The 15756-nt window shown below is 36.5% G+C and overlaps 1 protein-coding gene across 2 annotated transcripts in view; it reads right to left on the bottom strand.

The window, feature by feature from the left end:
* Window positions 1-15756, bottom strand: part of LOC149789185 (centromere protein P-like) — a 53891-nt gene that overhangs the window by 26141 nt on the left and 11994 nt on the right. For both annotated transcript variants that reach the window (XM_089975329.1, XM_089975330.1), the window contains exons 4-5: window positions 12792-12858; window positions 10798-10886 (exon numbers count right to left, since the gene is read on the bottom strand). In XM_089975329.1, coding sequence (XP_089831455.1) covers window positions 10798-10886; window positions 12792-12858 — 156 coding nt within the window. The remainder of the gene's footprint in view (window positions 1-10797; window positions 10887-12791; window positions 12859-15756) is intronic.

Consider the following 15756-nt stretch of genomic DNA (forward strand, 5'->3'; position numbering starts at 1 on the left):
AATGAAATAAAGACATTATGTCATTACAATAAATATGCAGTAATTAGATAAGTAGATTGAACTAATAGGTTTTTGGCGTAGAAGTAATGCAAATATTATTTTTAGTTACAAAATCATAATTACTTGGCTTCCATCGGGACTGTGGACATTGTTTCCACTGTTTGGACAAGTTTAAATTGTAGCAATTGTTAAAAATATCATTAGCATAGTAAGCAAGTTAACATTTTTGATGTCATTCTTTAAACGATTATTCTTGATATGGATGAGTGCATCGGAAAATGTGATAAAAATTCAGTATGAAAAAATTGAATATAAATATACTTGTATGAAAGTTATACTATCTAATTATGGAAGAATAACCGCTTCACAACACTGGTTCCACTACTATTATTTTCTGATGCAGACATGATTGTCTACCCTTGTAATGTTGGATTTTAGATGAATAACATATTGATAAAAATGTTACCTTGCTTGAAATAAAAATAAAACGATTTTCCAATTGTGCATTATATTTTGTTGGTTTTGCTAACTGAGCTGTTACTAATTTTAATTCAACAGTGTATCCCCCGGGGGGTAAAACTGAGGGTAAAAAAAAAAAACCTTGGTGTCAGAACTGAGGGTCAAACAAAAAATGTGGGGGTAAAAAAATGTACAAAAAATGTACTGACAAATGTTCCTCTGACTCGTATTTTGTTTAGCTTGAAATAGGATAATGCAACCTGCGCAGCATTCTTGCTCTCACTCTCTAAACATACAAATAAACCTATATGCACAATTAACAAATGCATTGTCCATTCAAAGAATCATTTTATTAATTCATTTTTCTTTTAAAGTCGTATTTTTTACAGTCTCTTTATAATCTTTTTGAAGCAATATTATAGACCAACACATTATATACAAGCCAATACAAAAAGCCTAATAAATCTTTTGTAACCAGATGGCAGTTTATTTACTGCCCGTCATAAGATGTGTACTATCATCGGTTTCATTGTACTTCGTCTTAGAACAAATTTATCCAAAAGTCAAGGAGGCTAATGATTCATCTTGTTTCTAGTAAGTTACACTTGAACTTTAAGATCTCTATTTTATTGCAGGAAAGTTAAAAACCAACAAAATCTGCATTGACCCCCTGACTTTGTAATCCAAATAAACACATTTTTCTCGGCAAGTTTACTGATTTCTTTGTTGTGAAAGAATGTCTTGGGTTATAATGTGTTCTTCAGATATCTTGTGGCGAACGAAGGCAAAAGGATTATTCACTTTTGCAGTCCTCACAATGATGCGACCATAAGTCACACTGGTAATCCTAATGTATGTGCTGTATTCCAGTCAAGGGAATTATTTTCTCCATTTTTCATTAAAGTTAGATTCACAGTTACTCTTTTGTGTTCTGTTTCTTTCACTTCTTTGCTAATGATTCTTAGTGCACGACGTTTTAATCTGGAGGTCACTTTCTAGTGCAACAAGCATTGAGGTTAAACATAAGGATGACATTTTGCTGAGCTTGATGGAAATCACGGGAGAGCTCGCGAGAGATGGGGAAACTACTTCGTCATAACATTGCCTATGCTAGTCTGGTTCCTTATTTCGTATGTGCCCTGCACTGCACTCTGCTTTACGAATAGAGGAGCGCAATGCAGGCAGTAAACAAAGCAGGTAACCAGTCAATGCCTATGCTGGAAGTATACACGAGGCCACCCTTGTCCAATGCATTGGATATTAAATAAATCCTGATCGCATTATGCGAATCCTTTGCATCAGAAAAACGCACGGCAAAAAAATGTGTGCGTCAATTTTCTCCAGCGTCCGTCCCAGATGCACAAAAGTACGTAAAGGGAAACACTGTTCAAACTAAATTCACAGCTGTTGATATTATGAATATTAATTCTTAAAAAAAAAAAAAGGAGCTTAGGGGATTCGAACTTGGTGCGACAGATTTGAGGAATAAATGCTCTACCATTTGAGCTATTGAAACTAGTGCTGTTATATATGTATATCATGCAGATGACATTTTTTCCAAGCTGCCTTTTATAACCGCAGACTATTAGTTGTTGTTTGCTCAGTTAATAATTGAATTTTAAAGAATTATTACTGTTACTATATGAAGAAAGACACAGCAAAATTTAATGAAAAAGTACGCAGGTTATAAACATTATTTCCAGCAGAAAACTGACAGATTAATTTAGATGACATGTACTGAATTGCACAGTAATAGTGAATTAAACATAACAAACGATATTGTGATGGAACTGAAGAAAAACTCTTGTTATTAATGTATAAACTAAATAATATACACCACTCCCTCGATAACTCGCTTGTAACGCAGTGTCAGGCGTGGATCCCTTTTTTTAAACCCAAAAATACCCCAAAAATGTATCCCTATTTGTTCAACTTGAAGAAAATACCGATCAAAATTGGTAATGGAAACTGATGCATCACTTGTTTTATTGTTGAAAACAGTAGATAGGACCTGGAAATTTGTCACTTATGCCGAGTGGAGGCAGTACTTCAATAAATAAATACAAATTAAATAATATTTTTATCAATTGAAATTTGTGTTCTAGTTCCATCTTTTAGTTCCTTTTAAGTGTAATCATCATAAGTGCAATGTGTCCTCTTGTAATTAAATGTAAAATGCGTCAATCTACTGTAACAGCTATGTCCGCAAGCGTTTCTCTGAGAACCTAATTAAATGCCGACCGTATTTTGATAACTGACTTGCAGAAGTATTTGTTGTATTGTTGCACTGAATTAAAAGCTGGCCTCCTTTATATTATCACTTTAATTATGTCTTTTGAATGAAAAAGGAGGTGGAATAAAAGAAACATTAAAAGGTACAAAAATCAGACTAACTTAAAATCTAGTGGCCTCGGTCATATGTTGGGTGAACTCACTTCATTTGATCAATCGAACACTGTAATAAACGTTATTGTGTTTGTAACAGAAACTACCTTAAATTAACAGACTCTTTCATAACTGTGATCAAAGATAACAAGGCAGCAAAGCGAAATGAATACTTCATAAAATAAAGAGCTTGATTTCACAGATACGGACCATTGTGGGCAAGCAAGTTTCAGAGAATTCTTGAAGTGACAAAAAGAGATATCCTCAGGGATGATAAGAAGTTTCATTATTACTTCCAATGAAATCACGACATTAACAGTGTACTAATTGAACAATAAAAAATTGAGTTTCGACGTAGACATGTCACAAAATAAATGTCGCGTGTTTTTGAAAAAAAAATGGATCTTGTTTGATGGTGTATCAACAGTCTAGTTCCAAAATTGTGGACTACTGATTTGGCAAGATACCATTAAATACCTGTACGGGAACCAGACCCATCAAGAAAACAAAAAGCAGTGACGTAATACACAGATTTTTCACGTACACGTGATGGTTGTTCAAACCAGTTGGAACGATCTTTCATATGTTGGATATTTTGAGAGAAAAATAATGTTATTTAAACAGAATAACGAACAACTTCATTAGAAAAAGAGCATTATTAAAAATTACTATCGACGTAATCGTAAAATGAGGATTCAGTCATTAAACAGCCCAGTTCCCTAATGCCCCCCCCCCCCGTTTTCTTGATGTCAAAGCAATTTTTTTCAATTTTGGAGGTCCCTTGGTAACTCGCACCTCGCTTATAGTGAGGTCTATGTTTGTGGACCCCGTTGTGCGCGAGTTATTGAGGGAGAGGTGTATATGTACTTACCCTACTATTTAAAACATCCTTTTGTCAAAAGTTGGCAACATAAAAATACAATTTCATTTAATGTTTACTCCACGTAGTCTTTGTTTATATATAGGTCCAAATGCCCCTTCAGCGCCTCTTCGAAAAATCTTGTTCCCAAGGCAATTTAGATGCAATGAAGAAAGAGAGAAAGAATGGAAAACATTGTTTTTAAAATATCTGAATCTTTATTGTTCCTGGAATTTTTTCTAATATAATAATGAAGGAAATAATATAGCGCACTCTAGAAATGCGGGTCTAATTGCTCACGCGTAGTGATACTTTGGCAGGTACGGTGCAACAGGGAAAACAACGACAATGATACAAGACAGCAAAATTCAATAATTTTTTAATTTTTAGTGATTACCTCAAACGTCAACACGAGTTAATATGAGAACCTAAAAATTTTAATAAAAATTAATCAGCGTAAATACCTTGTCTGATCAAGCCTGTGCTTATATCTTATTTCTAGTTTCAAGTTGCTCAACTGTAGCATTTTCTCGTAAATTTCCCATACCAGACCATGTTCAAAGGTGGTATGAAAAAGAAATTTATGTGCATATTTAATGCAGAATAGGGTGATTTATACATCGAATAATACAATAAGTTGTGATATTTACAAGAATTCTTTTCCCCCATAAAAGGGGCAGAAAATGGCCCTTATTCAATATAGTCCTTTAGTTTAAAATGAATAGCATTCCATTTTCTAATCTGGATTTCCTCTGAATATTCCCACCCCGGTTTTCACATTTTACATTTATGCTGGAGTGTGAGGTCATTGCAATTGCATATTGAAAATTTGAAATTTGCTACCACCATGCAGTAGAGGCATATGGTAGTCCCTTACCAGCAGGCCTAACAAATTTAAACTTAGGTTATATCAACTCATACCTGCACGAAATTGATAGGAAAATGATTTATTTCTCAGAAATGGCAAGTATTATAATCATTGTCTTTAATCCTCTGACAGATTAGACAAAACTACAGCATAGATGAAACCTGACCCAGTACTTGCTATTTACTAGTCACATGACTTCATAAATATCAAACAAGTCCAATAGTCATGTGATATCAACAACAACACACTCCTTTTTAATGTTGTTGTACGGAAAAAGCAGAAAGAACAATTCTCAACGTATTTATTTTGAGAACATAGCTTCCAACCTCCAGGCTCGCAGTTAGTGAAAATTAGGATAAAAACGAGTCAATTTTCAAATGAATTCGTGAAGCGATCTTCGAGACCAGGAATATTTGTCAGGACAAATGTTTAGCATGGTCTCCAGCTGATAAAGGTAGATTGTGTTCAACAAAACTCAAACAATGCTTCAGTGTTGGTAGCTTGCACGAGTTCTTAATTTTCCCAACCTCAGTGTGCTTTTTACTACCAATGTGTTTCCTCACATCATCTCTGCCACCATGCCCAATGCTAAAATTTGTGGCACACTGCATGCAAAAAGCATGATGTATATCGGTGTTTGATGGCAGATGCACGGCCAATTTCTGGAATATTCCAAACTACACTTCACTTTTTGTGCAATAAATTTCTTTTTCCTTGTTGGTTAAGACATTTTTAAGATGTGGTGCCGAATGGTAACTCAAATTGGTGTTTGGAGCGCATGCGCAGAGCAAAAATTCCAGTTAGGCCAGTTTCTCTCAAACACATTTGTAAAACTACCTTTTACATATAGATTGTAATATGCTAAAATGCCTGCTACCAGGCCAATTGTACCAATCAGCTACAGTTGCACTAATATCACGTCTAGCAGTACTGGACCGTTTCGGCAACTGGCAATATCATGACTAGCGCCAAACGGGAAATTGGTTATAATATTAAAGATTTAAAATAACTGAGAATTGGGGAATTGTGATTTTTTTCCATGTGACGTGAATCACTGAAAAAGTCATGAAATTCACACTAAAATTGTGAGGGTTGGCAGCTATGGAACAACTTCAAGAAGCCTGTCACTGTCGCAGCAATCTGGCCAGTCTGATTCATCAAGCAGAGAGCACATGTCAACGTGGTAAACACATGATACAACAGAACTCCTAAAGTTGTTCGCGGAATAAATATGGAGAATTTTGTGTACTTTCATTTTTGTATTTTTTGTTGTTGTTGTTGTAGGGTTTAACGCCATTTTTCAGCACATGATAGGCTATACATGGCAGCCAGTATTAATGGTGGAGGAAGAACCAGGGAAAAACCTGGAAAGAACCACCGACCCACGAGAAGCTACTGGCAAGCTTTCTCACATACCCACATTAGCCGAATCCGAGACTCGAACCCATGCAGACAGAGGTGAGATGGCAGTGATCCATAACAGAGCGGTTTTGACCACTCGGGGCTCCTTCTGTATTTTTATTACAACCACTATACAACTTTCACGTAATACTTATTTTAAAAAATTTTTTCTCTACATTTGAAAATGTGGGTTGTGAAATTTGTGTACTCGCAGACCTGCCAATCCTGATGAGTCCATCTCAGTAAGGCAGTTGATTTCTTCCCTAACATTGACCAGTTTTCAGTAAGGTGTAACAAAATGTCAATAACTGCCACTGTAAAGATGTAAAACGTAATTAAAAGTTTGACACATCAACGATAAACATTATGTTCAACTGAAAAGTTTGTGAGGTACGCATAGACTTTATTTACCACCAGTACAGTTGCACAAACTCTAGTTCCAAACCCTATGCAGCTAAATGGCATGTTGCTATCTTTCAACTTGACATAATTCTTGGAAATTCTTTTCCATTTCAAGATGGCAATCGTATCTCCTGCCACGAGTGGTCTAAAGCGCTCACCATTACAGATCACTGCCATCTCACCTAAGTCTGCGTGGGTTCGAGTCTCAGGTTTGGCCTATGTGGTATGTGAGAAAGCTTGCCAGTAGCTTCTCGTGGGTCTGTGGTTCTTTCCGGGGGTTTCCCAGGTTCTTCATCCACCATAATACTGGCCGCCATGTATAGCCTATCTTGTGCTGAAAAATGGCATTAAACCCCACAACAAACACACAAATCTCCCGCCACAAGTCATGCTCAAATTGGCATTGAGGTCCAATAAGCGTAATTGTGTCCTTTCCAGCTTTTATTCACAAGAGTCTGAAAACTCCTTTTTATTCTTCTGTGTTGATTATTAACACTTTTCTAGAAGCTTCATTTCCCTTTCATCTTAAACATTCATTGCTTTCTGGATGCCATTTTAAAAAATTCTATAATCAACAGTTTGATCATGCAGACACTTCTCATTAACAAACAGGTGCAGTTTAAAGCATCTGGGGTGCTGCTGTTTCCCTAATTCTAAGATGAAACCCGGATCCAAATAAAACACGGATGAACCAATTATCTGGATTTTTTTGGCAACCATCATTGTTCTGTAGTTTTTGCTAGTATGCCGTAAGTCCATATTTTAAGGGTAATTTTCGTAAGACTTATGGCAAAATCGTAAGAGTTGGCAGGTCTTTACTCATACGACTAGTAATGCAAATACCAGGTCACATTACATCAATGCTGTAGTTTTATCTTGTCTTTCAGCAGATTAAAGACAACAATTTTAATACAATTTCTGAGAAAATAAGTCATTTTCATATCAATTTCATGCATGTATGACTCAATCTAACAACGTTTAAGTTTGCTAGGATATCTGGTAAGCGGCTATGCTTTGCCATCACCATGTTGGCCTCTTATCCTGGTTTTCATATCTTTGATGTAAGGAACGATATGGATACCGAGCTGACTGTGAAAAAAAGGTCTATTAGATGAATCTAATCCACTGTGCATTTTAATTGACTCAGCATATATATTTATTGCAAGCACGTAAATGACCCATAATGCACCCTCCGAATATTTTGGTTAGAACTCAATAACTTTAACTCATGATCAGATTAGTTAAGACTCAATTACGTGATTGTTTCGGTCGTCAAGTGGTGGTGGAAAATTCCTGGGGTTTTCCCCAGACTTTCATCAATATTTGTGAAATTCATGGACATTTCACGATCAGGAAAAAATATAATTTCTCCTGACTTTTTCCCGATAGTTTGGGAACTCTGAACGTAGCTGCGAGTCTCAAAGACAGTCAGTTACAGTATTTCACTGTACTTATTTTGCAGGATTCAATCACTGCATATATCAATGAACAATTATCTAGCATTACATTCACAAAATATGTAATAATGTAAAAATATAAATTATATTGATTTTGTATACAAGCTACTTTTGAAAACAACTACGTGACAGCAAAAGGATCAGAATGGAAATCAAATCAAGGAATCAATTATCAAAAATGTTCAATAATATTCTAATCAGTTCTATTTACTGACATTTCATATTCTCCATTCCACTTCCTTGCACATTACTACTAGTACCATTTTTGTCCTTTGTATTTGTCAGCTACGGTTGTAACTGCTAAGGAATTGATGAAATAATAAGGTACATGCTCAATTATTAATTTCAAAGTGACATCTTGAAGATAAAAGAAGAAGAAAAAACAAATGTATGTCCTGGGAACTAGAGCCAATACTGCCAGTCTGCAATCAATGCTAAGTTACTTTGTTCAAATTCGTGTATAATGTGGATCCCATGTTTTTGTTAATGAAAAAGCAAAAGTAGGCTCATATTTGCATAAGACTAAAAAAAATATATTAATACAATGAAATATCCGTCAACTAAAATATTGGGTAATGTCTTCTAGTGACAACACTAAAATAAATACTGATGATAAGTCTTTTTTCAGGTGAACTTCAGTTTATAATTTTAGTTCTAATTTAGTTTCAAACTAATCATTATAAAAGTGACATTCCCTCTTTTATTTACACACGAATATAAATCTTACGGTGATGCCCATTAGTGAATCTGTCAGAACCTATTTAAGTGGTTAGTACTCAAGTGTTGAGATTTAGGTGTTTGCAAGACACAAGCAACTCAGGATTGATTATCTCAGCCAATTACATTACAATAATGATGACCACATCACAATAACAATGTGTCAAGGGTCATAATGTTTTCTTGTTAAAACTAAACACCACAGATAAGTCCTATATTGTTGCTTTTGCCTTATTGGTGGATAGTTCTTCAAACTTTGCAGTGACACATTCTAAAATACAATAAAGTTCTAATTATACAAGCAAAAATATGTCTTTTCTCTTTCATTATGGTCAGTTTTTTTTTAAATCTCAGTTCAGATCTATTGTTCTGGAACTGTGCACAGCCATGTGCCAACTGTTTTTTTGTACCAAAAATATGTGGTCAAACTCAGTTATTGTCACGTGTTATAAGTGAAGTAACATTTAAAAATACATCCTGAGGAATTAATCAAAAATATTTATGGGTATGGTTCTAGTGGAGTGAAATTCTAGCTATGACAGCTCAGTTAACTGGTATTTGATTATAATGGATAACACCAATCAGAACACCAAATTTCAGATGTAATTTGCCACCATTGAGAACTATATTCATAACTACTTTTGTTCACATGGCACAATATAGCAGTGGATAGATACAAAGTCACTATCGGAACATTGTCTGCTTTTTCTGTTGCAATATATGTGGTGCACTCTGCAGGAAGTGAATCATCAAACCAATCAAATTTATGTGTATTCCAACAACCACATCCATTGTTATTAATTGATGTAAATAGCCAAGTCATTTTTCTGATTTGGATAATGAATGTTACTGACCATAAAAGGGAAGGATCTCCAACTATACCAGTACTAAAGACTGTGAGTGCTGCATGTCAACTTGATCTGTAACGAAACATCTGCCAGCAATTTACTCACTTTAAGTTACTTCTTCAGATGTAATATCTAACTATTAAAGTCAATTGGATTGGATGAATATTTGTGTAGGGCAATGGAGATTATAATTTTTATGTGCCAATGAAAAATGCCACCACCCTAAGGCCCACTAAATTTTTAAATAAAAGTAAAGTCTCTCTTGCAATTTCAAGCAATTGATTATAATATGGTTGCTGTGTATGCACAATTTTGCTCACAAGTTATTGAAGGAATGTGTAAATTGTATCCAGAAAGAATCTTACATAAAAATGGATGTTATTCACATAAAATATTTCTGACAACATTCCACATAGATCTGGAACTCGAGACTTTGCATTCAAGATTGTGTGTTATCCCAACCATCAGTGCATTGGAAGCATTTGAAGGACTACTGGCTGCCTAAATTTACAGATGTCTGCTGGACTACACAGAAATATATTAAGGAATGCAAAAGATCATTTGATACATAAGTGTTCATTTTAATCACTTTAGAACATATTCTGAGACACAGTTTCATGATCATGAATTCGGAGTGGAATGGGACTGACAGATGGGAAAACAAAAATAGTTGCTATTTATATTTACTACTTTCTAATTTACAATTGTACAGCTGATTTTAGGTTCCACCTACTAATGGGTGGAGTAGAAATGTACGTCACCATGTAACAATATCTCAGGTTTTTCCCATTTAAACATACATGGTGCCCAGGTATTTAAAAAAAAAAAGAAAGCCAGGTTACTTTGATTATAAAGAGTTCATAACAAAATTATACAACATTCAAAACTGTATCTTTGGGTGACTATTCCATATTGAAAGTGGCTTCCCTATATACTAAGTTTATTTTACTAGAACAGCCCTGTCATTTCAAATAATGAATAGTTCAGCTAAAATGTTCTTGCATTAAGATTCCACATGCTAAGTGAAGAAAAAACTGAGATAAGACTATCAACAACATACTGTGTATGCCACATATTCTATGGATATTTTATTTTACAAGGGCTATTAACAAGATGAGTAAGGAAGATAGTCTAATTGATTTCTCTCTAACTCAACTGTGATTATCCCCCTTATTTATCAAACCAAAATTATGATGAAAGTATCTATTCGCTATTTCTTAGCCAAATAAACTCCCAGAAATGTATCCAAAATGTTCCTAGTGATGGGAAATTACAATGAGAAACAAGGTGACAAGAGAAATAAACAAAAAAGATTTTTTCACACATACATAGTATGACAGACTTGTCTCTAGTTTAGGTCTGCAGAAAAAATAATACAAATTGAATTTTCTTTTAACATACCAGCATTTCTAGGACTTCAAGCTCCAGCTGAAACTGAATTTCTCCACATTCACCTTTGATCACTCTCAGATACGTAAGAAAGTTCTCCACTATTGAAAGAGAAATTATGATTAAAATGCATGAATTATTTCTTTACTGCAATAATGTTTATGTTTTTAAGACTAAAGGTTTCTCAAAATAAAGTGATGAACAATAATTATTTGTTAATTATCGTTTTTGAAATAGAATAGAATGGTAAAGACACTTGCTCATGGGGCTTTGGGGCATGTGGGTAGAGGTGCAATCATCTCAGGGGGTTTGGGAGCATGGGGTTCACAGTGCAGTCATCACGTGTGGCTTTGGGGCATGAGGGTAAATGTGCAATCATCTCATGACAGTTTTGGGGAATGAGGATGGAGTTGCAATCATTTCATGGGGCTTTGGTGCATGGAGGTGAAGTCATCATGTGGGGCTTTTGGGACATCACGACAGAGATGCAGTAATCTCATGGGACTTTAGGCATCAGGACAGAGGTGCAGTCATCTCATGGGGCTTTGGGATGGATGCTCAATAATTCCATGGGGCTTTGGGGCAAGCCAGTGAAGTGCAATCATTTCATGGAGCTTTGGGGCATGTTGGTGTAGGTGCAGTCATCATGTGGGACTTTTTGGGTATGCGGGTAAAGGTGCAATTATCTCATGGGGTTTTGAGGCATCAGGAAAGAGGTGCAGTGATCTCATGGGACTTTGGGTCATCAAGATTTCATGGGGCTTTGGGGCACGGGGGTGGAGTCATCATGTGAGGCTTTTGGGGTATCATAATAGAGGTGCAGGCATCTCATGAGACTTTAGGGCATCAGGATAGAGGTGCAATCATGTGGGGCTTTGGGGCATCAGGACAGAAGTTTAGTCATATCATGAGGTTTTCAGACCTGCCAACCCTGACGAGTCAGTCTCAGTAAGGGAGTTGATTTTTTTCCGTAAGATTGACCAGTTTTCAGTAAGGTGTAACAAAATATCAATAACTACTATTGTAAAGCTGGAAAACGTAATTAAAAGTTTGATGCATCGACGATAAACATTTTGTTCAACTGAAAAGTTTGTAAAGTACGCGTAGACTTTATTTACCACTAGTACAGTTGCACAAACTATAGTTCCAAACTCTTTTCCATGTCACATGACGACAGCAATCATATCTCCCGCCAAGAGAAATACTCAAATTGGGATGTAATGTCCAATAAATGTAATTGTGTCCTTTCCAGCTTTTATTCGCAAGAATCTAAATACTCCTTTTTATTCTTCTGTGCTGATTATTAACACTTTTCTAGAAGCTTATTTGATTTGTTCGATTTGTGACCTTGGGCTCCTGTCTACATATACATTTATTGTTTTATCTCAATGCTGAAACAAACATGACAAATTTGGTGGTAACAACAGGCCATAGGCCTGGAACTCTGCATTTATGTCAACATTGGTGGCTTGTCAACATAAGTGATGTCCGTATATGTGGGTAGGACTGTATAGGATAAACTTATGTATTTGCTTTTATCTTTCACTACTTGCAAAGATTACATGCTAAATTTAATCAAGTCTTCTAATCACAAAAAATGGCCTTTGTTACAAAAAGTGCCCATTCCTTCAACCATATTACTCAGAGTGTTCCCCTTCCTTCTGTAAGAAACCCTAAGCTGGAATACTACCTACCTACCCACCTACCCAATGATTATGTCCAGTAAGACAGCTTTGACTGAAGATGGCCAACATTTATATAATAAATATTCAATTAACACATTCCCAGTTTCAATGCTTCTAAAACTAATATTTGTGCTCATTTTCATTATGATTTGAGAAATAAAATGGAAGAGCACAATTAAACTTAATGGATTTTGCAAATAAAAATTCATATCTCTCCTGTATAGAGTTTCAATAATTAAATAAAAGATCAATATACACAGGCTTGATTTTGGTTGTTAATATAACAGTTATGATGCAAACTTGAAAAAGCTTTAAACTCACCCTTCTCTGTGATTTTGTATTCTGAATGTGTCAAGGTAATGCCAGTGATATATTCTGTTATTTCTAGCTGGAAAAAGCACAAAAAACTCAAGAAAAGAATGAGATAACATGATTGTCAAACATAAGTAAAAATTATTTGTCAATTTCAATTTGTACGATTCATGCCACAAAATATATATGAATGGGTTGGCCCTGAAGCAGGCAGCTGGCTTCAGTAGCCACCACTGCACAGTACATCTGAAAGCATCGACTGCAGCTGCCTTCCACACACGTTTTAATCAATGATATAGGCAATGTACTGTTTAACTTTTTAATATCTATATTTTTCCAGCTAATATTACATATTATTAAAAAATATTCTGTATACTATTGATGCTAATAATGGATGTGCATAATAAGCTGTATAGCGACTTTAAGGATGCTTTCATTGCTGCACACCCTGATCTGAAGGCAGATCTGGCACATAAATGTGTACAAAAGCAGTGGAATAACTAAAAAAATATTGATTCGAGTTTGGCATGCGAGAGCAGCAGAAAGAAAAAGGTGTCTCATGAGCAAGTGAGACGGATGCCAAGACACAAATGACAGCAGTAGCATGTTTAGTGAAGAAAAAAAAAAAACAACGCTCTACACCAGCACAAGATGCAGCAAGCATTGAGTTAGAATCCATCAATGCACTAATGGCTAGTCTTCTACAGGTAAAAAACACTGGACTGTGGACAGCTGATATGAAAACAGTCTGATGAACTCAGCAGTAAAAAGGTGCAGCTGGAGAAAAAGTTATGATGTCTTGCAGCTGAACTAGCATGCAATCAGAACTCCAGGCTTGACTTAAAGAGAAAGCTGACTGAAGTTACAGAAGAACATCCAGTCACTGGCCAGCAACTCAAAACGTTCTGTCAGCAGAAAGTAGGGAGGCCTCGCATAGAAGATGACCAACCACAGCTGCTAAAGACAATCGTGGACATTGAATCATGTGGAGCAGCTGCTGATCTGCGGCGATGATCTGAGAAGCTTAGTAGCTGCAAAATGTTGGATGCCTTGAATGAAGCCCTCATCCAAGATGGCTTCAGCATCAGTTGAGCAGGATCATATATATGTCTACTTCCACATAATTTGGCGACGACTGAAGGTAAGCACCATGTGACCACAGTGCCTGTCAAGCTGCTTAAGGCAGCAAACAGTGAAATGCGCAATCACGTGGCTCATTTTGCATCTGGCTGTTGCAATGGGAGAACACCATGTTTTTTATTTCTTGAGCCAAGACAACAAGGCACTGATCACTGGCAGCAAATAAGCAGGCGCCCATTCTGATGCTCCTGAGTATTGTGTGTAGCTGCCAGATCACGACTGGGTTATTGCTAAACACCACAAACTGATCTCTTCAGTCTATGCTGCATGTGTTATAAAACCAGGGGCTGTATTGTATTCATGTCCGACTGCTACCTTCATTCGCAGTGGGAAGTATAATAGTAGCACACTAATGACACACACTGCTGATTTATGAAGAACTCATACAACTTCCTGCTTTTCGGCCTGTTATGTGTATTAATGGATCAGTGAAGCTGATTGTGGTCATAACAGCAGATGGTGGTCCGAATGAGAACCCTCGATTTCCAAAAACACTAGCCGTAGCCAATCAAGTCTTACATTACAACAACCTGGATGCAATTTTCATTGCGTGCCATGTGCCAGGGCACCCTGCCTACAACACCGTCAAACGACGCATGGCTCCTCTGTCACGTGACCTATCAGGATTCATCCTGCCTTACAATCATTATGGATCTCATTTGGACAGCAATGGCAAGACATGTGAGGTAGAGTTGGAAAGGGCCAATATCCAGAAGGCCAGTGAAGTGCTGGCAGAAATCTGGAGCTCAACGGTTATTGATGGATTTTATGTGGTAGCATCTTTTGTATCATGTGAAAATTGGACAACAGTCCACTGTCAGATGAGTGGTCAAGTCGGCACATTCAACAGCTGCAGTATTGCTTGCAGATTGTGAAGTGCAACAGTGGATAATGCTATGGTCAGCATCACACTAACTACAATGACATATTTCCTGGACGATTTTTACCTCCACCTGTTCCACACTACAGCACAGATAGAGGGATTACCTATGCACCAGTTGGCAGCAACAGTGGAACATTTGGATCGCTTTATCAACAACTGGCTCTTTCACATCTGCAGCCTTCACATGACTTCCTGAGGATGCCATCTGATTTATACTGTCCATCAATGACTGCTGATCTTGAGAAGTGCATTTGTAATCAGTGTGGCCTGTACTTTCCATCACAGGTATGCAGCAGTCAGCACACAGGCTGAAGTGGCATACGTCGGCGCTGTGGAGCCTGAATCTGTTAGCGCTATTCTGTCAACTGCATCATCAACATCCACAACTGAAAGCAGTGATGATGGTCTGCCAGTTGTTTACAACTTATTTGACTGCCAACAGTCTGTGTTTGTTGACGTGGAGTAAGACATTGACAATCTATCGAATTCAGCTTTCTGTGAGATGACAACATTAGTTCTATGTCCTGAATAAAGACTATTTTAAAGAAAGAACTTTGTTTTGAGCTAAATCTTGTGATGAGATCAGTGAATGTTGTATTTTGAAAGCACCAGCTATTACACTGCCAGACCATAGAGCAGTGTATAATGTTAGATTGGGATGTCCACAGCTCGGGTGAGGGGTGTGGTGGGTAAGCCACATGCTGACAAAGGGAGAGGGGGTAGGAAAACAGGTATTATCTGCAGACGTCCTTAATGGACAATCCCTTAGTACATTTAAATCAACAATTGTCAAACATAAATATATTAGTACATTTAAATCAGTACATAATTGTCAAACAAATGCATTTGAACATTTCAATAACTGCATGACTGTCAGCAATCAATTCATGATTGTCAAATATAAATACATTAGAACATTTTAATCAAAGCATACTTGTCATATATATATAT

The sequence above is a fragment of the Sinohyriopsis cumingii genome, chromosome 11 (assembly GCF_028554795.1).
Source record: "Sinohyriopsis cumingii isolate HCF-2022 chromosome 11, ASM2855479v2, whole genome shotgun sequence".
NCBI lineage: Eukaryota > Metazoa > Mollusca > Bivalvia > Unionida > Unionidae > Sinohyriopsis > Sinohyriopsis cumingii.